Genomic DNA, 27,442 nt, shown 5'->3' on the forward strand with positions numbered 1-27,442 from the left:
TACCGCTGTCTACTCTCGTCCGTACTCTTAGTGTCCCACTTCTTCTTTGCTAACCTCGTTCTCTGTATACACTCCTGCACCTCCCCATTCCACCACCAAGTCTCCTTATCTACCTTTCTTCCACTCGATACACCAAGTACTCTCCGACCTGTGTCTCTGATTATGTTTGCTGTAGTTTGCCAGTCATCTGGAAGGTCCTCTTGCCCACCCAGTGTTTGTCTTACCTCCTTCCTAAATGTCATGCAACACTCTTCCTTTTTCAACTTCCACCATTTTGTCCTCACTTCAGCCATTGGTTTCTTAGTCTTGCTCACTGCCAGCGTCATCCTACACACCACCAACCTATGCTGTCTGGCTACACTCTCACCAACCACTACTTTGCAGTCACTGATTTCCTTTAGATGGCGCCGTTGACACAAAATGTAGTCTACCTGTGTACCTCTGCCTCCACTCTTATAGGTCACCCAATGTTCCTGTCTCTTCTGAAAGAAAGCATTCACAATAGCCATTTCCATTCTCTTAGCAAAGTCAACCACCATCTCTCCTTCAGTGTTCCTCATCTGGAGTCCAAACCTGCCCATCACCTCCTCATCATCTTTGTTTCCTGCGCCAACATGTCCATTGAAGTCTCCACCAATTACACCCTCTCACTTCTCGGGATGTTCTGTATGACTTCATCAAAGTCCAACCAAAATTTCTCCTTCTACGCCAGCTCACATCCTACTTGTGGGGCATCCCACAAACAACATTGAACATCACACCTTCAATTTCTAGCCTCAGACTCATCATTCTATCTGATACTCTTTTTACTTCTAAGACATTCCTAACAAACTCCTCTTTTAAGATAACCCCAACTCCATTTCTCTTGTCTTCACCATGATAGAACAACTTAAACCCTGACCCTAAGCTTCTAGCCTTGCTCCCTTTCCACCTGGTCTCCTGGACACACAGTATGTCTACCTTCCTTCTCTGCATCATGTCAACCAGCTCTCGACCTTTACCTGTCATTGTTCCTACTCTTAGTTCTATACTCTCGGCGTTCCATTTCTCTCTTTTCCTCCGGGCACACCTCCCTCCTCTCCTTCGACCAACAGTAGTCAATTTTCCACTGGCACCCTGAAGGTCAACAGCACCAATGGCGGCCGTTGTTAACCCGGGCCTCGACCGATCCGGTATGGGATTCAGAGGTTTGATTCGCCTATTTGTTTTGGCAAAAATTTTTCCGTCCGATGCCCTTCCTGACACAACCCTCTCTATTTATCTGGGCTTGGGACGGGCACAATAAGACACTGGCTTGTGCCCCCTTGTGGCTACATTAATGCAATGTCTTTTATTGACTGTAAAAAGTTAAAAGTAGAAATGATATCTGTTGGCGTCATGTTTTTGGTGGGTCACAGTATGTGGGGGTATTCCAATTGTTCACAGTAACCAAATATATGGGAGTAACTTTGCCTGCTCACACATGTACAGTATAAAATTTAATTAAATATAATTAATACAAATATACTAAAGTGTAAGATGTATCATTTTGAAATTGAAAGTCATTGTCACACCATAGCTCCAAGCTTACCACTGAAAATGGTCCCCAATCACTCTGAATTGACCAATGAAAAGGCTTGTAAGGTTGTTCAAAGGAAGACCTGCCCACAAGTATGGCTTCGGAAACAAAAGTATCAAATTGGAAACAAAACTTCAAAACTTTGGAACTATAAACTTCAGAACGTTGATGCAAAAGTTTAAAATATGCACACACAAAAAACTTTATGCAAACATTAATAATATGCAACCAAATTGTTATTTTTTCCAAATTTTCATGTGTACAGCACATCTATGTTCTCAGTGTTAGCTATGACTTGAAAGAAATCCCAATTTATTTATTTATAATTTAAAAAATATTTAATGCCCAGATTAGCAGAGGACCCATCTTAATCAGCTTCTGTACATTTATTGTGTTTCACCATTTTTGAGTTTTGTTCTGTCTTTCACTGCAGGAAAAAGCACCAAAAATTGAGAAGTTGAACTCACCTAACAATTCCAGGTAGAGCTGTGTTTCTTTAAGCCCCAAATAATATGTGACAAGTGTACCCTTCAATGATTGCTCCTAAAATCTCATTTTCTCAATCTTGTTTAAAAAACACATTTGCGTTTCATAGAACATGTTTGACCTTCCCACAAAAACACATCTACTTTGTGTTGAATCTCTGTCTGTATCTTTCTAGCAAAGTACAGTAACAAATGAGTTTACATGGTATGATTAGCTGGGAACTCCACGGGGTGTTGCCCGGGAGGGAAGACGGTGGCCAAAGTATTGCTGTGTCAAATGTGTCTCACTAAAATGTTTCTGGAGACTTGTAACCCATTTGTGGTTTTATCTCCACCCTCGATGAAGAGTGACATCTCATACGCTCGAAAACAAATTATTACAAAAAAAACTAATTATTATGACATTGGATTGGATTTGCCTTTATTAGTCTCACAGTGGAGAAATTTACATTTCACAGCAGCAAAGTGATGAAAGGAATGAAAGTAGAAAAAAGAAATACATGAGTTGATACATCAAGTTTAAAGGTGAGTAGTCGAGTTGGGTCTTTCAAAGTGCATGAAGTAAGGTGTGGTTATTACTTTTTTTGTTCAATTTATACAGTGGCAGTGTCAGCAGAAGGCACATCGGAAATGGCCATAGTTATGCTTATCATATGCAGCTGTCTCTTGATCATACAAGGCCGACAGATGCTTTGCTTTAAACTGCATTTTAGACATCAAAACCTTGATGCCAGTCAACATCAATTTATTGTCAACATTTTAGCTTAACAAGGATGAAAGTGAGGTAGCTAAACAAAGGACAAGTAATATCCTTTAACCTAGGGGTGGCCAACCAGTCAGAGACTAAGACATTTTTTACTATGTTACTGCAAAGAGCCACATCAAGATCACGGCGCGTGATCACGCAGCGGCTACCCTCTCACTCCCGGCAAATTGGTGTTTTCGTGTTTATTATGTTTGTTAAAGTCATAAGTGCCTTGCACGCTGGGTCCGAGAGGACAGTAATTTCATCTGTGCTGTATGTCGTGCATATGAGCATATTTAACACTAACGCTGACTTTGATAAACATGGGCACTCATGAACACCCCATCGCCCCATCCCTCACACACACAGACCTCTGCTCAGACAGATTTATTATAGGTATCACATTTTAAATACAAAACCAACAAATATATCGGAAATTGACTTCTAGAGCACTAAAACTACAGGTAACAAAGAACACTGTCTTTACACACACACACTCAGTTCAACCAAGTCCACAAACAAAAATATAATAATTTACAAAAGTGTGCATGTTGCTTCGTGGGTCTTCTGGCATTGTTTGTCTTGGACAATCCTCATTATATCTGGCTTGCATTCTGTTGTTGCCACTCGAAGCAATTCTTTTACATGAGTGTCAGTCAGAACCGATCGATGCTTTGATTTCACATGTTTCAGGGTAGAAAACACTCGCAGACGTATGTTGACCCAAACATTGACAGTATCTTAAGCGCAGCCGGTTTGACATTGGGGTATTTTTCCATTGGCACGCATTTCCAGAACTCAATGGTCCCTTCCCTTAAAGCCGGTTTCAATTGATCTTCCTCACAAAGATCGATCATCTCTAACTCAGCTGCAGCTTCATCTGTGACTAGCGGGGCTTTCACACAGTCCGTCTCCGCATTAAACGGGTCGACAAGGAACGTAATCTGCGGCCTTTTCAGTTGTAGATCACGGAATCGGGTCACAAAGTTTCTGTGCAAGTTTTCAACCAGTGTTGCATATCTGGCTCTTTTCTTATTGCTGGTGACTTGCCCGCTGGCTTTTAGCAGAGTTGAAAAATGTGTTAAATCTCCCTTTTAAATATGCGCCCTGAACAGCTTCAGTTTGTTGACAAACGCAAACACACTTTGCACCAAGTCGGGCAGAATTTTTGACTTACCCTGCAGGGTAAGGTTCAGTTTGTCCAAGTGACACAGCATGTTGACCAAAAAAGACACATCCATAATCCACTCGTGGTCCGAGAGCACAGAATCGTCCTTGTCTTTCTCTTCCATGAACAGTTTCACGGCATCCAACAGTTCAAAAAAGCAAGAGAGTACTTTGCCTTTTGACAATCACCTCACAGTGCAGTGCAGCGGCAGGTCACCTGGAAGCCCTTGGTCCAGCTCAGCGATGAGATTCTTGAATTGTTTGTGGTGAAGCGCATGAGTGTGGATGGAGTTGACGATTTCCTTCACAGGCTTCATGACATTCTCTAAATTCAATAATTTAGACACGAGTTGCTCCCTGTGGATGATGCAGTGGAAATTAAATTCCAAAACTCACAAATAATAACACATATAAATAACACATCAAATATTGAACATGCCAATGATTTTTTCCGCCGACCTAACTGTCCGTTGAAGTCGGATTTTGTCCATTTTTGTGGCGGCCCCGAACCAAACGGTGATGGAAGAACACAGAATGGATTCGATGACAGCCGTGTAGAAATGTTGCAGCACCTCCTGTGGCAGGCCATGCTTCTTTAGCAGCCTCAGGAAGTACATTCTCTGTTGGGCCTTTTTCAGGATAGAGTTGGTGTTGACCTCCCACTTCATGTCCTGGGAGACTGTGATTCCCAGGAACTTGAAGGTCTCAACGGTTGACACAAGGCAGTTGGATAGTGTGAGGGGTAGCTGTGGTGATGGATGTTTCCTGAAGTCCACGATCATCTCAATTGTCTTGAGCGTGTTCAGCTCCAGGTTGTGACGGCTGCACCAGAGCTCCAGCTGCTCCACTTGTTGTCGGTACGCAGACTCGTCGCCGTCTTTGATGAGACCAATGACCGTGGTGTCGTCTGCGAACTTTATGAATTTGACAGCTGGGTGCGTTGAGGTGCAGTCGTTCGTGTAGAGAGAGAAGAGCAATGGAGAGAGGACGCATCCCTGCGGGCTCCAGTGGTCATGGTTTGTGTTGTGGATGATATATTTCCCAGTCTGACCTGTTGTGTCCGTCCTGTCAGGAAGCTGAGGGTCCACTGGCAGATCATAGGGGACACACCAAGCTGGAGAAGTTTGGAGATGAGGAGTCCTGGGATGATGGTATTGAACGCAGAGCTGTAGTCCACAAACAGGATCCTTGCGTAGGTTCCTGTGTTGTCAAGGTGGTCGAAGATGTGGTGCAGTCCGATGTTATCGCCATGCTCTTACTCCTCTTTCCCCACAATGGGTTTCTAATTTACAGTCTTTGCAGAACTCAGTAGCGCGTGCCCTGGGAATACTTGAGCATGGTAGCACATGACACCAATTTTAAAATCGCTCCCGTGTGTGTCATGTTTTTTGTTTCTTCCTCCTGGGCCCCCAAGGTCATGTTATTCATTTTAAAATGTCTTAATGATGGATTGGATTGGATTTGCCTTTATTAGTCTCGCAGTGGAGAAATGGATGGAGGTGCACGATAAGGGTGGCCTATCACTAATCATCATTAAAAAGAGGAACTTGTCATCGTGATTTTTGTCTGTTTCTTGTCCTTCCCTTCCCTCAAAACCTACAGCATACACCATTGTTTTTCCAATCTTATTTTTAAGATAAAACATAGACCTATACCTGCAAAACATGAAAAATCTCTTTACTGCACACATAATAGTACCAAATACTAGAGGTGTCACAATTTCGAAGAGTTTCGGGTAATTTGTACTCCGCCGCCGAACAAGTTTTGTCCATAATTTGTAAAATCACTTCAAATGACTTCTACTGAGCGTATTTTACAAAGACTCCACCGCATATAGCTATATTTTACCTTTTAAGACTTGCGCTAAATATTCAGGAAGTCTTGTTTTCGAGTTGGTGACGATTCCTGACGTGACGTCACGTCAGGAATGCCCCTGACCGAGAGAGCGACACACAATGCATTTCGGGTACTTTGTTTGGTCTGAAAACATCCTGTTGATCCGTGTTGATGGCAAAATTAGATGGAAAACACATAAATAATGCCATGGTGAATTGTATGTTGCACCAAGACTACTATTTTATACTAGTTTTCCAACAGAGCTTGGGCGCCATCTTGTGCATTTTCTGGGAGCTACATTGGAGTCCAGGCGCTTCAAAATGATACGGAAACTTCTTTCATCGATTGCAAACATTTATGCTTTCCTCTTCAGAACTATTTGAATCATATCCATAACTGGATGAGTAACAAGAAAGCATCTTCTCCGAATCTGAAGCCATTGTATTGATTCTAGAGCAAGGCAAGACGTTCTCGCGTGACGTCACGAACAAGGGGGCAGGACCTTCTGAAACTCCATTTCCGAGGTCATTTTGAAGTAGTTTTGGGACACTTTAAGTCATTTTTATTGGTGTTTTGCATTTGACTAAAAATATCAGCCTGCGTGTTTTGGATATTTTAGATGCTATAAAACGTTTTTATGATGTCAGTTAGGAAACAAAAAATTGTGTCTGTTGTCCTTTAATGATATGTATATTTTAAAAAAAGATAAAATTATTTGTTTTGTTCTTTAATTGCTATGTGGATTCTGGTTCTGGTTCTTGAGATGGCGTTTTTTTTTTTTTTTTTTTTTTAACAAAGATTCAAACAATGATGGTTTTTGCATCTCAAGCAATCGTGGTGGACAGACATTTAACGTAATGTCACCTGAATGGTGTTTTTTTATTTTTTATGTTTATTATTGTGTGCAATAGGGAGTTGGACGACGGTAATTTCACTACAAAGAAGAAAGGCACGAAAAGAAAAAGAATCAAAGATGAACCTGCTGACATTGCCACCAGTGACACACAGAAGTAAGTTAATGTCAGCATTTGAAGGTGTTGAGTGAACAAACTGTGTCACTGTAAAGGAAGTAATGAATCGCATTGCTACAGAGAGACTCATATTTAAAACTGAATTTTCTTCTTCATCAGCCAACACGCAGCTCGCGAGCCACATGTGGCTCTTGGACCGGTTCAATACGGCTCTTGGGGTTTCACATGACAAGCATTAATAACGCGTCCACGGAGGCACTGACATTCGCTGTGGACAGCAGAATTTATGCCAGCCTAGCGTGGATAAAGCACTTCGGAAAATGAAGGAATAGTGCATATGTATGAGCATACACTCATTTGACTCATCAAAACAGGAAAGAAATTGCAAACTTCACGTTCAGCATTCATTTTTAAATCAATTTATTGCAGAATGTTCTTACTCTGCTTCTTCCATCTTTAATTTTTAGTACTTTTATCAGCCTTCTAGCATTAGTTTCTGTTTTCTTAACCCATGGGTCTGCAAAGGTCCATTTTGTCGCCATTTTGTCAACACAACATTCATGCTGCGTCTGAAACTAACAAATACTTCCTGCATGACTGAACATGTGTAAATCAGTGTGGTGATTGTCAGTGTCCTTGAGAGTTTTGAAAGGCGCTTATAAATTAAATGTATTATTATTTCCAAGCTAAGCAGTAGGATTCTCTGTGGCAGGCTGAGGTTGGATTATTCGACTTTTGCGGAAGGATTGTTGTTTTCATTGTAGTGAACCTCATTGCCTGGCAAAGGTGGAGAAGATTATTTCGTGTTATGCAGGGGATCTTTTTGTTGTAGAGGGAAGCAGAACTTTAATATATGACGATTTTTTTTCACTCTGGGGTGTATTTTCGCACATGTAGGTTTTGTCGGCGAGGACCTTTGCTGTATATTATTGGAGGCACTATATATATTTTTTTCTGTTGTTGGTAAAATAAAATGGGGCTTCCCAAAACAAAGTACAACCTCTATGCTTCCTTGGAGTAATGCAATGTGTTTGCGCTATTAATCAGTTGAATCTTGGTAATGAAAGTGACGAGGATGAGACCATCAAAGCAATCAATAACTGTTATCATACCAAATTACTTTGTACATATAAGTACATTGTTAATTATGATTTTTCTTCCTTCCAGGAGTTCCCCCTCTACAAAAAAGTCAGGATGTTTGCCTATATATGATAGCTGTCTGTCACGGTTTGCGAGGTGGTGATGGTGGGTGCGGATCCCAAAAAGCAGGCAGGAGGGAGCAGGAGGTTGTTTGACAAATTGTATTAAAATAAAGGTCAGCAGGAACAAAATGTAAAACATCAAAATCATCTGAATGGAAAAAATACAAAGTATCAAAAGAAGACCAAAAGTAAAAGTCCGCCAAGGTTAAACAAACACATACACAATGCATGCAGCAAACAAGCAGCATACAATGAACCGACAACGGATGGTCGTGCCGGGTGTCCTTTTAAGTGACAGTGATAACGACCGGCACCTGCGAGGCTGCCGGCAGGGCTGACGTCGCTACCCGTTGGTCGCCAATCTGATCGGGACGACCAGCACCTGTGCAGGTGTAGGCGGTGCCGACAGCGCCCCCCGTTGGTCGCCAACCAGATCATGACAGTACCCCCCCTTCAAGGGGCTGCTTCCAAAGTCCCGACAGTCTCCCAAAAGGTCCACTCGCCAGGGAACGGTCGGTGGAGAGGGCAACCGCTGCCTCTCCAGCATACGACGGGCGGCGGCCTGATGGGAACGGGACTCGGCCTGGGGTGGACGAAGACGCGGCACGGATCGTCGTGGGCGTGAGTGCGATCCCTCTCGCACGTTCACGCGACGGCGCATGGCTCTGCGTGGACGTCGAACTGCCAGGCGCAGAATGGCATCCCGTACGGCCGTATGGGACCAGGTCTCGGCCGGACGCCGACGTGGGCGTGAACTGCCCGGCTCCGGGGGAACGAGACCAGTCCAGAGCCGCTCCGGGATCCAGCGGTGAGTGGGGTCTCGGACTGACGTTGACGCGGACGTTGCACGGCTCGTTGTGGATGAGACTCAATTCGTCATGCACGACGACAGCGTGGCTGGACGTGGGCGTGCAATGCCAGTCACCCAGTGTCACCCTGGACGGCCACCTGGAAGGAGGTCTCGGCCGGACGTTTACGTGGACGTTGCGGCTCGTCGAGTGACGCAATTCAAACTCGACGAGGCTTGCGCTAACGTGGACGTAGAATTGCCAGGCACAGGGTGGAAATGAGACGGGTCCGATGTACCTGCGGGATCCGATGGTGGGTCGGTTCATTCTGTCACGGTTTGCAAGGTGGTGATAGCGGGTGCGGATCCCAAAAAGCAGGCAGGAGGGAGCAGGAGGTTGTTTTACAAATTGTATTAAAATAAAGGTCAGTAGGAACAAAATGTAAAACATCAAAATCATCTGAATGGAAAAAATTCAAAGTATCAAAAGAAGACCAAAAGTAAAAGTCCGCCAAGGTTAAACAAACACATACACAATGCATGCAGCAAACAAGCAGCAAACAAACAATGAACCGACAACGGATGGTCGTGCCGGGTGTTCTTTTAAGTGACAGTGATAACGACCAGCACCTGCGAGGCTGCCGGCAGGGCTGGCGTCGCTACCCGTTGGTCGCCAATCTGATCGGGACGACCAGCACCTGTGCAGGTGCAGGCGGTGCCGACAGCGCTCCCCGTTGGTCGCCAACCAGATCATGACACTGTCCATGTTAACGTTTTGTTATAGCTTCAGTTGTTGTTAAATTGTTATGTAAATCAATATTGTTTAAATTATTTAACCTCATTAAAAGACCAATATTGCCTTTATCTGGATACAGCACCAAAAGGAAGAAAAAACAACCTTCAGTGGAAGAAAATCATGGCGAACCTCTCAAAAAGAACGCAAAGAAGAATAGTGAAACGGTAAATTTGTTTTCACCAGCAATAACGTAGGAGTTGTAAGAATTTTTAGTTCTGGGAATAATTGAACTCACATTTTATGTGGTTTTCTCTGCACAGGATGTGAAGGTAGAGACAGGAGAAATAACAGTTTCCAAAAAGCCGAAGAAGACAAAGGAGGAGATTAAGGAAGCAAGAGAATTGAAGATGAGACAGAAGGAAGAAGAGGAGCAGAAGCGCTGGCGATGGTTTGAAGATGCTGCTTCTTAACTTGTATTGAACCGATCCTGGTGTTTTGCGTATTTCTTTTTTCTCACACCTCTCTCTGTCTCCCTCTGTCTCCCTCTGTCTCCCTCTGTCTTTCTCTGTCTCTCTCTCGCGCGCACACACACACACACACCTGAGCAATTCCTATTGTCAAATATATCGTTACATCACACCCTGTCAGGTGGGAAGAAGAGAAATATGAAGCTGGGGTAAAATGGAGGTTTTTGGAACACAAAGGACCCTACTTCCCACCCAACTACCAGCCTCTACCAGACAATGTTCATTTCTACTACAAAGGTAAGAGATCTGGCCAACAGAACATGCAGACATTTACTCAAGGAAAATCTCTTAAGATTGCCTATGATTCAAGATATTTGCTTCATATTTTTCATTACCAAAAACTTTTTTCCTGCATCAAGCAGTAGCTGACAAATGACCTGATAGAAAATGAACGATGCTTTTATTTTTATGTGAACATCGTTTTGTTCAACTCAGAGCAGCCAACTCTGATATTGAGGATTACTAACCTCCTTCACCCAGAAAAAAACTGCAGCTTCCACATCCATCCATCATAATTAATCAAGTCTGGTCTGCAATGCACTGATCTATTATATATGAACCCCTCCCAATCCACACGGCCCAAACAGGGGGGGGGGGTGAAGAAGTAATTAACGCTCAATTCGGGCCGAGTTAGGCAAGGTCATGAGCTGGTAAAACTGGTACGAGACATGTTTGACTCGAGGGTGGCTGCTGCCTGTTGCTACGCTGCGTTAGATGTTATCTAAGGTGTCATATTTTCACTCTTCATTTGGGATTTGTGTTTGTGTGTAAGTGTGGTTATACAATTAATTTCTACTCATTTCGCAATTCAAATAACCAATCATCTTTTTTCCGATGAATTACATTATTTTCTCATTTTTTTCCCACTGTACCAGAGTTCATTGCACTTGAAAGGCGCTTAGAAATGAAATGTATTATTATTATTATTATTATTATTATTATTATTATTATTATTTATTATTATGTGGCTGTGCCCTTGTTCACTGTCTCTGTGTGACATAACACTTAATAATGGTTGTAGTCTTGCATTGAATCAACATAAAGTGGCAGCAGTGGGTGAGGTTCGTTGATAGGTATGATTGGTACCATGGTATTTTGTCAATAAATTTACTATCTGTCAGCGTTCCTTCTTAGCTGGGCTTGTGCACAATTGCACACTTGGTGCACAGCCCATGCATACAACTTATCAAAGAAAAATTCGAACCTGAACTGTTTTGACATTTAGCATTTTAATATTATCCCTATAAAAGTTGATTTGCCACATGTGGTTGATGGACGGCAAGAAAAATGTGTCAAAAATGGTGAATGTGATGGAGCATTTCAATTTAAAATGTGCACTGTGACAAGATTTCTTCGTCACATAGACCTTGCTTGAAGACATCAACTGTGTTTTAGGTCCAACCCACATTTTTGAGAGTGATATCAATATTAACTTACACTGTACCTCACTATTGTAACATTTCCTTTGTTGAATGTTTGATCTGCGTTAGCTATATGACGATTGTCAAGTTGTGGCTCATTATCATGGTGACAAGTGTCTGGAACAATTATTGCTCAGGATGCACAACAAATAGATACATAAGAGGTGAAATTGTTCAAGCAGCTTGAAAACAAAAATAGTTGTGATGTTTTGGAGAAAAGGAAATTTGGTGACTCATGTTGTCCACTGTTGTTGCTGACCACTTGATATTGTCAATTGAGGGATATTACTACAACCGCCGTATGAAGTGTTGATGGCCAAAGTGTGGTGTAATTTCTTGAATGCCTGCAGTTCCACTCTGTATTGCATCATGATTGCACTAGTCCCGAATCCACGCCATTTGGCCGGCTTTATTCAAGGCTGTCACTCCTGAGCCTTTTTACCGTAGGAAGATAATTTCATCCTGACATCCTTAGGGTGCATGTTTTTGTTTGTAAAGTGGTTAGAATGCCATTTTCTCCCCCTGAGCCAACGTCGATAAATTGCTCTAAGTATAGTTAGTTTGTCGGGACTCTAGAAGTGTTGGAATTTTGCTGCATGATAAATTTTATTCTTAATGTCACTTGTGTTAGGAGTACTTACCTAATGTGGAATTTATTAATTCTATGTCCATATCAATATATAAATTAAATAAATACAAATAAATCATCTTGCATTGTAACAAGATCATCACAGTGTTATTTTTGCCTGTATTTGTGCACAGGTAAGCCAGTGAAGCTGAGCCTGGCAGCAGAGGAAGTTGCTGTGTTCTTTGCTCAGATGTTAGATCATGAATACACTACTAAGAAGGTTTTTCGTGAGAACTTCTTCACTGACTGGACACGGGTAAATACAAATTGGTGTTCAAAAGAATAAAGCTACTATGCTGTAGGAACATCCCTGATGGTACATACTATAGAGCAGGGGGTGCTCAGGTCTGATCCTCGGGAGCCCCTATTCAGCCTGTTTTATCAAATACCTCAGATTCAAATCAAATTCAAAACCAGCACATCAGCAAATTCTGATAGGCCTGATAATGGTCCTGATCAATTTATTTACGTCTGTCTCGAGGACCCAACTTTGGCATCCCTACTGTATAGCATTCTTGTAATTTTTACAGTATTTCAATAAGTCCAACTATTTTATTAGCTTTTTAATAGTGCTTAAATTTATTTTTCCCCCTTTAAGAGGCTTAAATCCTCAGCACATTACTTTAACTGAATAAAATTAATAATCACATTAATGAATTATAAAACCTTTATTATAAAAATGTGCATGGCTCCGTTTATGTGATCAGATTGGTGCATTTATTTTACAGTATAATTCTGAAAGGGATTATTTTTCACTTTATAAATTCTGTGCACAACACTATAATAGCAACTTGAAATATGGTGAGATTGATGAAAATTTAATGAAGGAAAGATTCATTAATTTTGCATGCGTGAGTTGATGAGTAGTATTTAATAAGTGTGCCTTGGAAAAAGGCATTAGCGCTGAAAAATATTCATTTGTATTAATATGTATTTTACTTTTAGGCCACATTTTGAACATGTGGTAAATTCATGTGTGTTCTGGCAAGACGTGATGTATTCAGGACATATGACTGCTGGACAAACAACACACTTTTGTCATTGAGAACACAAAGACAGCCAGATATCTAATAGATAGCTCGCTAACGTTAAACGTTAATATCCCATAGGAAACCATTAAAATAATTTTCTAAGCCGTTAAACTACACAAAATATACCTTATTTTATGTATAATAAACGTGCTATGGTATTGTACTTAAAGAAATGAAGTGTATTGTATAATAGTCGTTTTTGAAAGGTGCTTATTATTATAATAAAAAACAATGCCATAATGCATTGCAAATCTTTGCAAGTGGTTGACTAGAAATGGCAAAGTGTCCGAATTTTGTCAGGCCCCCAGTGGCACACACTGCCAAGCAGACTTGCACATGTGTACTGTGAACCATTTGTGGACGTGGAGTAATTTAAAGAGTGAAATGAGACACGCCACACACGTGACATTAAAAACCAATGTTGTGCTGAGTTTTTTTAACAACCCATAGGATGTGGGCTTCCTCTCAAAAAGCTTGACCATCTGTTATGCTTGTGGGGGTTTTACAAAATACAAAGTGAGTCCGTGCTAAATTAAGCCACCGAGATACTATTCCAACTCAGCATGCGTTCCGGGATTACCCATATTTATGTAAAATTCAACAGAACATAATGTAACTCCTGATGGATATTCAGTGTCATTAAATGATCACCCAGTGCTGCTACGTCTTTCACATCAAAAGTGTAATCTCACTTTGTGGAGGTTCATCCTTTCAGGGTCAACCTGAGATAACATTTTATTTGCAGTATCTGTGTGTGTATTGTTGTGTTTATCAGGTGATGTGGTCAATGAACATGGCTCTTTTTAAAATGTTTAAGTTATTAAATGTACATTTAAAAATAATGATTATGTTTAATTAGTTTACTATGGTTTCTTACATTTTAGTCAGCAATGTTAACATACGAGGGTATCCCTGTAGTCAAGTGGTTAGCACGTCGACTTTACAGTGCAGAGGTACTTGATTCAATTCCAGGTCTGGCCATGCTGTGTGGAGTTTGCATGCTCCCCCCGTGCTTGCTTCTGTTTTCTCCATGTCTTCCGGTTTCCTCCAATATTCCAGGCTTATTGAGCACTCTAAATTGTCCTTAGGTGTGAGTGTGAACGCAAATGGTTGTTTGTTTCTTTGTACCCCGCAATTGGCTGGCAACCGTTTCAGGGTGCCCCCGCCTACTGCCCAAAGACAGCTGGGATAGGCTCCAGCACCCCCTTTGTTCACGGTGAGGATCAGGCGGTTCGAAAAATGTCGTCGTAGTGATTCTGAACTTTAATGGAGACATAATGAACTCCAATTAGCTGATGGAAACAGGATGCTCCTGAGATTTTTGTTACTTAAAAAAGAACACTTTTCATGTTGGTATTTAGAATTGTGATGGGGAAATTTGCTTTATTGGATTTAGATTTTAGATCAGGTCCACACAACTTTTTTAAGGTACACAATATATTTTCTTAGATTGAAAAAAAAATATTGTTTTGCCTGCATATTTTCCAGGTTTGTTCTCAATGTATGTTTCAATAAATATTTAAAGGACAACCAACGTCTCCGGACAAGTTGTGTCCATAATTTGTAAAATGGTTTCAAATGACTTCTACTGAGCGTATTTTACAAAGAATCCACCGCATATAGCTATATTTTACGTTTTAAGACTCACGCTGAATATTCCGGAAGTCTTGTTTTTGAGTTACTGACGAGTCCTCATCCTACGTCACTGAAGGAACGCCCCTGACCGAAAAAAGGACACATTGTAGCAGTCCTTCCATCACGTCAATGCATTTTGCTGTACTTGTTTGGTCTGAAAACTTCATGTTGCACCAAAAAGAGGCAGAAGCTACATTCTCCCCCCCCCTATTGCCTCAAAATGGCACGGAATAAATTCTTTAATCGATTGCAAACGTGTATGCTTTCCTCTTCAGAAATATTTGAATCATATTATAATTGGATGAGTAACAAGAAAGCATATTCTCCGAATCTGAAGCCATTATTTTGAATCTCCAGCAACGCAAGACGTCTTGGCGCCACGAACAAAGGGGCGGGACCTTCTGAAACTGGCCACTTACGGGTTCGTTTTTTTGCAGATTTTGGACACTTTAAGTCATTTTTATTGGTGCTTTGCATTTGACTAAAAATATCATACTGCGTGTTTTGTGTATTTTAGATGCTATAAAACGTTTTTCTGATGTCAGTTAGGAAACAAAAAAAGTGATGTTGGTTGTCCTTTAAATAACATGCAAGTAAAGCTACCATCATTGACTGGTATCAGTCAGGGTGTCTTGTGCAGGGATGCACTCAGCCGGTGGGCATATAATGCAGAATTAATTTTGTACTGCTTAATGTTGGGTTAAATCTTGTTCTTTTCCTGGTTCCGTTCTTCATTTGTGTAGTCTAAATAAATATTTCAGCCAATAGAAAAATAGTTTACACGTGTCTTGACCGATTTATCTTCGGCAAAGTTCGGTGATATAAATAGTACGAACGTCAGAAAAAACGAACCATATTTGGTAAGACCTGACAACATGCCGTCATATTCCTCGAGCGACAGCGAGTCTGACTTCGACGGATTTACTGTGGATGATGTTCGAAAAGCTGAGGAAAACTGTGCTAAAATCAATCTAGAACAGTCATTAAATGATTCTGATTTAGATATTAGCGAGTTGAGCAGTGAAGACGATAACAACTCGTTGGAAAGCGATGGCGATGACGACGCCGATGTTGCAATCGAGTCGCACAAACAGCTGACGGACGTAAACATAAATGAGTTTGTACAAAGTGTTGGGCCTACTAGTGAATTAGGTAGTGATAAATTAGAATTACATTTTTTTTTACAAATGTTTCCTATAGAAGTCTGACTACATTGCCATGGAAACGAACAATTACGCAAAGAGGATACAGGAGCAGAAGGGTTGCGTGGATCCATACTGCACTGACACAACAGCACAGGAGATGCAGTGCAAATTATTATGGGGATAATTGCTGCACCCGACCAGGATACATATTTTCACTCAAATCCACTGGATTAAGTGAACGCTATACGCGAGATTGGCTGGATAAATTAAACCAGTATTGCCACGTCGACGACATCAGCAACAATCCTGCGCGTGGACAGCCTGGCTTCGATAAACTCGCCCATGTTCGTCACATCATGGACATTGTCATAGATAAATGCCAAGCAACTTATAACCCACATCGCGAAGTCTCCATTGACGAAACCATGATTGCATTCAATGGTCGGTTGGGATTTAAACAGTACATGCCCATGAAACCGATCAAACGCGGACTCAAGGTGTGGATGCGGGCAGACCCTCACACTGGATACGTCAACCAGTTTCACGTGTATAAGGGACGGATGGTGCAGCAGAAAAGGCTCTCGGAGAACGCGTTGTCAAGGACTTGACGAGAAACATTCAGGATAAAAACCATCATGTGACAATTACTTTACATCAGTGCCGCTGTTCGAACACCTATTACAACATGGAACGTACGGATGCGGGACTGTTAGAGCGAACCGGAAATGCCTGCCTGCTGCCGTCAAAAAGACAAAGTTAAAAAAACAGGGTGACTTTGTTCTGATGCAAAAAGGAAATATGACGTCGGTTGCCTGGCATGATAAGCGAACTGTCTTGTTATTGGCAACAAATACCAATCCAGCTGAAGTCGGCGAAGTGCAACAGAAGCAGAACAATGGTACTGTTACAACTGTGATTTGCCCAGTACCCCTGAAGAATTACACGCAACACATGAACGGCGTCGATCGGGCTGATGAACTACGTCACAGGTGTCAAAGTCAAGGCCCGCGGGCCAAATCTGGCCCGCCACATCATTTTTTTCGGCCCGTGAAAACAAATCAAACTTGTAAAATTCCATGATGCTTGCTAAAATCTGAACCAAATTTTCATATTTTTGGATGTAAACCACAATAACAGTCATTCTTCTTGACTTCAGATTTGAAAACCAGTTATTCATTAATTTGTTGTGCGCTCTATATGTAATATGTGGAGGGGATTCAACATTCTAATGGCTTCCCCAAATTTACCTTAACTACAATGTGGCCCGCGGCAAACAATTACTTTGACACCCCTGAACTACGTGCTTTATACGCTATCTCCAGGAAATCACTCAAATGGTGGAAATACCTGTTCTGGTTTCTAGTGGATATTTGTATTTGCAATGGATTTATACTGATGAAACTCTCTCCAAACCATCAAGTGAAAGCCAGAACAGGTCGCCTCCGAAAAAGGACTCAGTTAGAATTCAGGACAAACTTAGCTCACCAGTTGTTTGGCAATTACAGAAGGAAAAGAAAAAGAGAACACATGAAGGAGACACTTCTGCCCTCCTTCATTGGCCAATAGAATTAGATAAAAAGAGAACATGCAAAGAAGAAAATTTGTCGCGAACCAAGAACAGGTTGTGAGCAATGCAAGGTGAACCTATGCATTCCATGTGTCAAACCATACCACAAAGAAAAACATCCTGAATTGTTTTAAATGCATTCTAGGTTTATTTCATGCATATGTGACTTGGTGTGAATGTATTTTGTTGTAATTTGCAAGTTTTGGAAAAAAATTCTTCATTAACAGTGCAATAATTTTCTAAAACTTCAATCAATTTCACAAAAAAAAAAACGTTATCTTATTCTATTATATGTTATGAAAATGTACTGAAAGTTTCATAAAGATTGAACAACAAATAAAGAAGTTATAACAGTTTATTTGAACACACATGTTATGAATTTCCCCCTGAAGGCTCTCTTCGAGCACACTACAAAGCTAGGCTGCAGGCTCTGTAGGCTGTGGGGGAAGAAATGCAAAATTCCTGCTAGGGAGGAAATAGTGAAAAAACTTGGTCAGAGACAAAAGGTTTGCATCAAAAAATCAGATTCCATTTGTTTTGGTTGCATTGCACTGTCTTCATCTTTGTAGGCTGTCCTGGTGAAATATGTTTTTAGTCAACTGGCAGTATAATTGTTTCAGCCCAAATTGCAACTAGTTGACTCATTGTGTATGTGACATATGATGCAACACGGCACAGTTGGGGGCACTAACAGGAACAACATTGTCATGATTTTTAAAAAGTATTTTATTCGATTAAATGGTCTTGAAAATTGTTATCAGTTTGACAGCTTGAGGAATATAAATACTCCCATATGTTGCCATGATTTTTTCCCCATCCTAAAAATCTGAAATATTCCACCAAGTGTCCATATGGAGAAACAATTTCTTGATTCCTTTTCAGCAGTTTCTTTGAAGAGATAAACCTTTTATCAATAACTTGAAGACTGCCTTTTATGAAACAGCTGTCACATTAGTGTCACAGATGCCATATACTGTATTATAAGGGAAGTGTCAAAGAAGTACCCAAACACAGCCCATTTCAATCCAATGGCTTTTGCATTGAAATGATGATATCCATAAATATGTAAATGTGAGTGTTGTGTCAAACATTTTTCACCATATTTCCCTCCTTGCACTTGGAGCAAAATGTACAGGTAACTAAACTTCCACTTCTTCTAGGTGATGACTCGGGACGAGAAGCTGTTGATTCAAGATATTGACAAATGTGATTTTGGAGAGATTCATGCAATGCATAAAGCTAAGGTTGAGGAAAAGAGAAACATGAGCAAAGAGGACAAACTGGTAAGATTGCAGTGTGATATATGTATGCATCGGCTTGTCAATATTAATAAACTGTGTACAGTATTTAGTAAACGTGTTTTGGCTTCAAGGGGCTCCTCAGCGACCAGCATATGCATTGTCAATTATAAATCACTGAAGTAAAATTATAGCAGATATTGTCATGTCACTTATTTATTTGCAACTGTGGATGTGTTCGAATTTCGAGCATCAACTGGTTAGAAATTCTGCATGTGAGTGCAGGGTTTCTCATCTGTCGGTCGGAACCCAAAAATAAAATAAAAACAGCTTGGGTGAAGAGAGTGGGTGGGTACGGACAAGCCTCAATTTATGATGGTTCCCGCTTCCAACAATATAAGGCATGGCAAAGAAATTTGCACAGTGGCAAGGCATATGCTGTTTTATTATTTATGGCTTCTAAGTGTTTTCCATATAGTTATTTGCTGTGATGTTACTACTGCTTAAGTATCAGAGAATAATAGTCTAGGACACATCCTGACTTATGTACAAATGTGGGTTACGTTGCTGCTGAAGATTGCAAGTTCATCATACGATGAGGAATCTTGGTGGTGTCAAATATTTTAGATGCATCACAGATCATTCTCCTGATGAAAAGACTTTTTGACTGGAAATGTAAAAACAGTTTGTAACAGAAAAGGTGTGACTGTAAGAGGAGCTAAATGTAAAAAAATATATTTTCCAGAAACCCACACAAAATCAAATCACCTTTTCTGGATTTTTCACAGAACACAGGTCAGGAAATAAATAACATTATTAATGAAATGAACACCCAAATTAGCCTTCCTGCATTCTTCACAGTTAAAAAGCCAGGAAATCAACTTTGCGCTGAAATTCATGCGTGACACCACAACTTTCAACACTGCTTGCTGGTGATTAATTGATTAATTTGAAACCCCCTTATTCCATCCAGTCCATGCGTCTGATTAACCCCCATGACGCGCCCACCATACTCAGAACCTCGCCAGTTTTGTTGCAGGCTATCTTTGACAAGTCTACGTCAAACTCTTTCATAGTTTGGCACACTTTGGCCAAAATATTCTCCCCCATCATAGGCCTTGAGACTTCGGAGGGCCGGCAGCTCCTCACACATCTCAAAGTTTGTGTGAACTCCACAAATAAAAATTAGTAGTGTCTGCACATCCGTCATATCTTTCAATGCAAATGAAAATATTTCAAATACTTTTTTCTACTGCTGCTGCTGGGCATATACATTACCTGCCATTTCGTAGATACATCTGGTGACTGTACTCGCTGATAGACTCGCAAGTATGAAATGTGTCTTTCGTCTCAGTACCGCCCGCCCTCCTGCATCAGCATTTCTAGACAAACTCGGTAAAATCAGTAAAAGCTTCACTGCTTGCTATCAGTTGAGCAACCCGAAAGCTTGCACACAGATGACTGACTCAACTAGGCTTGGTGTACAAATGTGTTTTAATTAGCCAGCATTCCACATATTAGTTTTGACAGTTTGTCTGCTCCCATTTGGCCATTCAAGCTGTCGTACATGTGATTCATAGTGTCTCTGCAGATTGTTTTATTTTTTTTTTTGTTGATTAGACAGACAGCCTTTTCTTTACATTGAAAAAAAGAAATAATAATCAGAATCAGAAAACCTTTATTCGTCCCACAATGGATAACAGCACAGACCGCAGAAGGATGGGTCACATATCACGTTACCTGTATTTATTAAATCGTGGATCATAAAGAAGTAATCATGAAATTACTTCAGAACTAAGGAACACTTAATTGCAAATGCCCAACTTTATGATCAAATACAAATACACCTGGATGGAAAACAAATCTAAACACTGTCTGGTATTGTTCACGGGGCTGGACCAAATGTGGAGGCGGGTAGGATTCGGCCTGTGGCCGTTTTACTACTTGATGCATTGTTGTGACTGATTTCAGTTTCTTTCATTTGGACTTTGGTAACATGTTTAATCCATTTGAGGTTTTGAAAGAAGCCAATCAGAAGATAGTAGAGGAGTTTGGCTACTGTCTACTAGACCACCACAGAGAACGTATTGGCAACTTCAAGATTGAGCCTCCGGGGTTGTTCAGGGGCCGAGGCGAGCATCCCAAACAAGGCATGCTGAAGAAAAGGATCCAGCCCGAAGATGTCATAATCAACTGCAGCAAGTAAGTGAGAAACGTTGAGCCACAAATGTGACTTTGAAATAAAGGAAAAGTAAAGGCTGACTTGGCCAGAGCTTCGTGATTGTTTTGTCTGCCAGGATTCCAAATTTGATTCCAAATGTTAAATCTGACTGTCAAACATTAATTTGGCGTAACAAGATATAACAGTAGCTGACGCCTGTTCACTTCCCCTCTGGAAATCAAGTTCTGCATTCTAATGGGAAGTGTTCTTTCACGTTTGAAAAAAATGCACAATACAGTTAAGTGACATTTGAGATTTCTTGCAATAAAATGCACTTGGGGTATTTGGTGATTCTTTCCTGCTTACTGTGACACAGAGAATCCTCCATTCCTGTGCCTCCCGCCGGTCATCACTGGAAGGAAGTTCGACACGACAACTCTGTGACATGGCTGGCCAGTTGGACAGAAAATATCCAGGGGGCCATTAAATATGTCATGCTTAATGCCAACTCCAAACTCAAAGTCAGCAAATTTTCTTGACATCTGCACAACTGAACCATTTGCATTAAATACGTACAAGATTGTTACATAGTTGCTTTTTAACTTCTGATATTCCATTTTAATAATAAAACATATTTTCCCCTTGTAACAGGGTGAAAAAGACTGGGAGAAATTTGAGGTTGCTCGCAAGCTAAAGATGCATGTGGATGGCATTCGGAAGCAGTACCTTGAGGATATGAAGTCCAGAGAGATGAACATTCGACAAAGAGCCGTGGCCCTCTACTTCATAGACAAGGTCTGAATTGTACATTCAATATATGACTCGAGTAATACAGATCCCAAGTTCCCATTAACGTTCCAGTCGAAATTGAAGACATGAGCATATGGAAAATCAATGGTGTCTTGATAACCTTTTCTGCCTTATAAGATAAAATAGCTTTTGCCAAGGGTAGACTTAATTAGATGTAACCTTTCCTTCCTCCTCCTGTGTTCACTCTCAAGGTTCCTTCTCTTTCCCTAATAGCTTTTGGGAAGTTTTTCCTCGCCCGCATGGGGGCAGGTTTTATACCAAGTTGTTAACTCTGTCCACGTGAGGCCCTCTCAGACTGCCTATTTCAAGGCTTCTCAATTAATTTCTGGTAGAACTATTTTATATAAACTGCTTGACATTTACTTAACCACCTGATGAAAGAATGGACGGGCAGCTACCAATATTGGTATTTTGATATTTCATATTATATTTGATATTTCCAAATGCTACTTCCAGATTTTGGCCAGGAATGGAGTAAAACCTGAATTTGATGTTAGTTCTGTAAAATCGTTGAACTGTGTCTTGTTGATTTTATTGGGAGATGCTTATTTTGAATTTCTGTCATTATCCGTGCTTGGTTTAAATTTTATATGAATCACTGCATCTTTTGACCCAAAAAAGCTGGCGCTGAGAGCTGGTAATGAAAAGGAGGAGGGAGAGACGGCCGACACAGTGGGTTGCTGTTCACTACGTGTTGAGCACATCACACTCCACAAGCATCTGGACGACAAAGATTGCGTTGTGGAATTTGATTTCTTGGGCAAAGATTCCATTCGCTACTATAATAAGGTTCCAGTCATCAACAAGGTAAAAGAACATGTCATCTCAGCTCATTGACAGCTTCTCTCTCTTTCACATGCGCACACACGGACAAAAAATTTACATTTTCTGATATAGTACATATAGTACAGACATGTCCAGCTCCAGGCCACTGTCCTGTCTGTTTTCTACCTGACCCACCTGCAACACACCTGATTCAGATTATCAGCTCTTCAGCCATCTCTGAAGCAGCATCAAAACAGTCCTGATGATTTGAATCAGGTGCTTTGGACACCCCTGATATAATGCATCCATGGGTTGGGGTTATATCCCTACTGGAGACTTTGAAGTGTCCTTCACTCTTATGCTCACTAAGGTAAAGTTGTATTATTTTTGAGGCTATAAAGATTTTACATTACAGCTCAGCATCATATTCGGCTCAATAGACAATTTGGTATTTTTTTCTCCACCAGGTGGTGTTTTTTAGAGTAACAAAAGTAAATGTGCTCTCGGGGGTTTAGTATCTGTAGAGAGGAATGTTTGTTCTCTAGCATGGAATGCAGGTTTCATCAATACATTTGGACATTAATCAGAAAGTGAAGGTTATTTGTAAATGGCTTGGTCAAAATGTCATACATTTAATCAGGATGGCCAATCAAATACTGTATCTTCGGAGTCTTAGAAATGTTATATCTGTTTCATAGTGTCTGCTTTGTGTGTGCGTGTTTGTGTGTGCGGACCTGCGCAGTTAAATGAGTGTATGCAAAAGCAATGTACTTGACAGTATTAATTGGTCCCCTGCCTGATAGCAAAACTGATTCCCATGAAATGTGTGAGATTGCCAAATGTCACTCTGAATTTTAAACATTTCCATTTGTGAAATCCACGAGTCCGAAATGCACAGGATGGTATACCTCTGGTTTACCTTATCTTTGCACTCAAGATTGAAGGGTAATGTCATGCAGTGTGAGCTGGGAGCTCAGTTGACCCAATTTTTAAATTTGGGAGGTTATCTTGACACACAAGCTGGACATTTGAGGTTCTTTAACATTCATTGTGCAGTTCCAACAACAACATTTGTAATATTGTTTTTCCTTTCAACAGGTCTTTAAGAATCTGAAGATTTTCATTGAAAATAAGGACCCTGGAGATGAGCTCTTTGACCGCCTAACTGTAAGTGTCTTAATAGCTTCCTATCTCCCCGTTTCTGTCAGTATTTTCGCTCAATTGTGTTATCCACAGAGTAACTTAATTACTAATTGCTAGTTAGTGGATATCTGGAGTACGTGTTGAACAAACTCAGGAATTGGTTGAATTGGAAAACAATATTTTATGCTCTGAGATATATTCTGAGCAGGAGGCTGTCAGAAGTGTGGAGTGTAAATTTCAAAAGTGGACTTGTTGCTATGCAAGGTTGTAGATGAGCAGAACAGATGAATTTGTTTCAGACAGGTGGTGGAAAAGGAGATTATAAAAACGTTCATTCAATCATTCGTTTTCAGAACCGCTTTATCCTCATTAGGGTAGCTGGGATGCTGGAGGCTATCTCAGCACTCTTCGGGCAGTAGGCAGGGGACGCCTTGAAACGGTTGCCAGCCGATCGTAGGGCACACAGAAACAAAAAAAAAAAACATTTACACTCACCCTCACACCGAGGTAGAATTTGAATTGTTCAATCATCCTTCCATGGATGCTTTTGGAATGTCGGAGAAAACCGGAGGACCCGGAAAAAACCCACGCAGGCCCAGCGAGACGAACTCCCCATGATATGGACGGAGAAGGAATTGAACCTTGTACCTTTGTATTGTGAGGTCGGCGTGCTAACCACTTGACCTTCGTGCTGCCCTGAGATAATAAAAACTGAAGGTTTGAAACAAAATAAAACCGTCCACGAAGTGAACATGGCAGGTTGATGAATGTCTCCTGAGAAAAATGCCTTTTTTGTTTTCGGCAACTAGCTGCTGGCAAAGGATTGCAACAGTTTGTCATGTGAAAACACAACCCGTGGTAACAGATTGTCCTCGCTGGGATCTCCCGTTCAGGACCGCTTCTTGGAATGCAGTCATGCTGTCGGCGCACAGACAGGTGACCCTGTGTTAAGTGCTTTGACTGTTGAGGAACACTTTTCTCTAGCGCAACTGGGCTGGAGGTGAGGGCATATACAACAGTTGAATTGACATTTTGTAGCAAAAGACTTGCATGAAGCTGAAAGAAAATCGTTTAGATAAAGCATGAGAGGGTCTGTCGGTCTTCCACCTCCAGCTTGTGGAAAAAGACTTGAAACAGGATTAGATGGGGGGCAATTGGCGCCAAATGTACGCTGCTTCTCCTGCGTTGCCTTCGGCACGTTAGAAAATGTCAGGGTGTGTTGGAGGTGGCATGGTAATGGCTGCTTTGGGCAGATCTGATTGACACACAGAAAGGCCAGGCCACCAAAGAGCGGGGGAAAGATGTAGTGAGGGGAGTGCAGGAATAACAAATGGTATATGATGGCAGGGCTACAGCTGAAAAGAGAGGGGGGATGTCAAAAGGTGAAGAAGAGCCTCAAGTCTGATTGATGACGGTTTATTAGTCTGAGACGTAGGAGCGACTGGATCTGAGTTAATCATGTTAGATTCTTCTCAACTACATGCAAGTATAAAATGCAACTCTGTCAGGAGACATTAGGGTTTCTCAAATCTATAGCCACATTCTCAACATAACATTCCTAAAAGGCAGCCGTCTGGGTTTTGAACAATCATGGGAATCAAATGACAGAGCGCATTGGCTTCTGTGCTTGCTTGTTTGCTCGTTTTATAATGATAAATAGCATTGCAGGGAATGTGAGCGCACATAACTCAAATTGTATGCTTTTAACTGAATTTGTGCAGGTTTTGACTTGATGCACCTCTTCACTTTCCTTGGAGAGCAACAATATAGAAAACTGACACTAGAGGCACTTAAATCAAAATGTTTACTTAGATCTATAATAGTTTGCCCGTTTTTAAAACATTCTACCGTAATTTTTTTACAAGTACTCAGAAAAGGACATAGAAGAACACACATTTGTACATACAATGAATTCGAAGGGGAATTATTCTCACCCCTCAGACTCTCCGACACCTTCATTAGCATGGCCAGTGCAGAGTTAGGCCCCTCATTCGTCAGGTAAAGGCAGCAGTCGATGTGTGCACCATGTCTTTCAACATGCACATGGATGCTTACATGTCCATTGACACAATTGCTCTATTTAATCATCTCATGTTCATGCAAAAATATGCCCTCAGAAAGCAGGGTCCTGGCCCCGCTTTGATTAAACCAAGCGTCATCATTATTGCAATTTTAATCTGAATAATTCATTCTTTTGGACAAACCTCTAAATGATCCGCAAGTGAATGTTAGCACAGTGGTATTGCAGCCTTTCATCCCTGTTGCCTCCAATGGTCTGCTGCTGCCCATGACACGTCAAACTTATGATACCTACACACTGCCAGAGGGTGCAAGGTGTCCGTGAACTTTATGAAATGAGAACTGATGACGACAGCCTAGACGTGGGATCTGAATGCCACAGTGACACCTCGTGGCATTAAAGTGGTATTCCATCACTTCATATATTGATTACACCTTGTTAATCTTTGAATCCTGTTCTATTTCTTCCCATGACAGACCAGCATGCTGAATAAGCATTTGAGTACCCTCATGCCAGGTCTGACGGCAAAGGTTTTCAGGACATACAATGCCTCCATCACTCTGCAGCAGCAACTCCAAAAACTCACAAATGGTAATTTAAGGTGTTCGAACCACACTATTTACAAGCTTCACTTGTCTCGGTTGCTGTTTCTCATTGAATGTACACCAGCAGCCTGCTCATATCACATTTTGTCTCAAGAATCGATCGGAAGTGGCTTTGAAGATTTGTTACATGTGGTATGCATGCAAATTACCATTGAAAACATGCAGCGATATGAATTTGAATTTCAAATGGATTGGCGGGCACGCATTTATCCAAGTTTGTGTGGCACTTCTGTGGCATCTGTGCTCAAAAGAATGCTGATGTCCCTCGGCCTTTCCATTTTTTACTGGCTTTCATCCGGTGAGGTTTGAGCTTCACAGTTTACCAGAGATACTTCATAGTGACTTGAACCTGGCGGTGATATATATACGCTCGATCCGAGGTGGCTTGTACTATGTCAGATGTACTCTGTTACATTTACATTATCTACTTTTATGCTCCTTTTTTTAGCTAAGACTGTTTACAACCGCTTCTCGGCCTAGTGCGAAGTGAGCGTCGATGGTCAAATGCCATTTCTCTATTTGCAACCTCCGTAAACATATTTGTGTTAAGTTCATACTGTCTACTTATCTAATTTGCAAAATACTATTTTCTTACAGACTGCCTTTTTTAGGTGTTCAATTACCTTACATCTGTGTAAGCTCTCAGTCGTACAGGAGTGGTCCATCGATGAGAAGGTTTCTTCAGCCGTCATCTGTACAAATTTGAAGGTTTCAGACGTTTCGCCTCCTATCCAAGAGGCTTCGTCAGCGAACTAAAGTCTGACTGGTCGTATCGGCCCTATTTATATATCCCTAATGTCCAGCCATGGCGGCGCCGGACACAGCTATGATAGGTCCCTACCCTCAGGTTGGGGGGAGCAGAGGACCACTCCCTGTGGCCCCACTGATTGTTCCTACATTCCTGACTAACGACTGGCCCATTTCCCCCACTCCCACCGGTATCACCTCATCAGCATTACGAATGTTGCCTAACCTGTTTAGCCTAAGCAGGCTATTGTATGAACGATCCAAATTGAACCTCACCCCACCAGACCGGTTTAATGAAGGATTTTGTTATTTTATAAGAATCGCTTCATTTACCCCCCTTTCAAACCATCTATGTTCTTTTGCTAAGATTTTAACCTCATTGTCGTCAAATGAGTGGTTGCTAGCTTTTAGGTGCAACTGTACTGTAGATAAAAAACAAACAGTCAGAAATAGAAACTTATTATCAGCGATTACAAACTAAACTTACCCACAAAATCTATCAGGAAGTGGGT

General features: G+C 41.2%; 1 protein-coding gene across 3 annotated transcripts in view; it reads left to right on the forward strand.

Annotated features, from left to right (window-relative positions):
• LOC148898117 (DNA topoisomerase I, mitochondrial) overlaps positions 1-27,442 on the forward strand; it is a 44,655-nt gene that overhangs the window by 11,863 nt on the left and 5,350 nt on the right. For 2 of the 3 annotated variants that reach the window (XM_088997042.1, XM_088997041.1), the window contains 13 exons: positions 1,992-2,038; positions 6,703-6,801; positions 9,627-9,711; positions 9,808-9,935; positions 10,136-10,251; positions 12,198-12,319; positions 18,602-18,724; positions 20,694-20,881; positions 21,217-21,361; positions 21,492-21,635; positions 22,272-22,457; positions 23,514-23,582; positions 26,055-26,169. In XM_088997042.1, coding sequence (XP_088853168.1) covers positions 1,992-2,038; positions 6,703-6,801; positions 9,627-9,711; positions 9,808-9,935; positions 10,136-10,251; positions 12,198-12,319; positions 18,602-18,724; positions 20,694-20,881; positions 21,217-21,361; positions 21,492-21,635; positions 22,272-22,457; positions 23,514-23,582; positions 26,055-26,169 — 1,567 coding nt within the window. The remainder of the gene's footprint in view (positions 1-1,991; positions 2,039-6,702; positions 6,802-9,626; positions 9,712-9,807; positions 9,936-10,135; positions 10,252-12,197; positions 12,320-18,601; positions 18,725-20,693; positions 20,882-21,216; positions 21,362-21,491; positions 21,636-22,271; positions 22,458-23,513; positions 23,583-26,054; positions 26,170-27,442) is intronic. The other variant, XM_088997043.1, reaches the window with a different exon arrangement.

This window comes from Hippocampus bargibanti, linkage group LG05 (assembly GCF_051943395.1).
Source record: "Hippocampus bargibanti isolate YZ-2025 linkage group LG05, ASM5194339v1, whole genome shotgun sequence".
Taxonomy (NCBI): Eukaryota; Metazoa; Chordata; class Actinopteri; order Syngnathiformes; family Syngnathidae; genus Hippocampus; species Hippocampus bargibanti.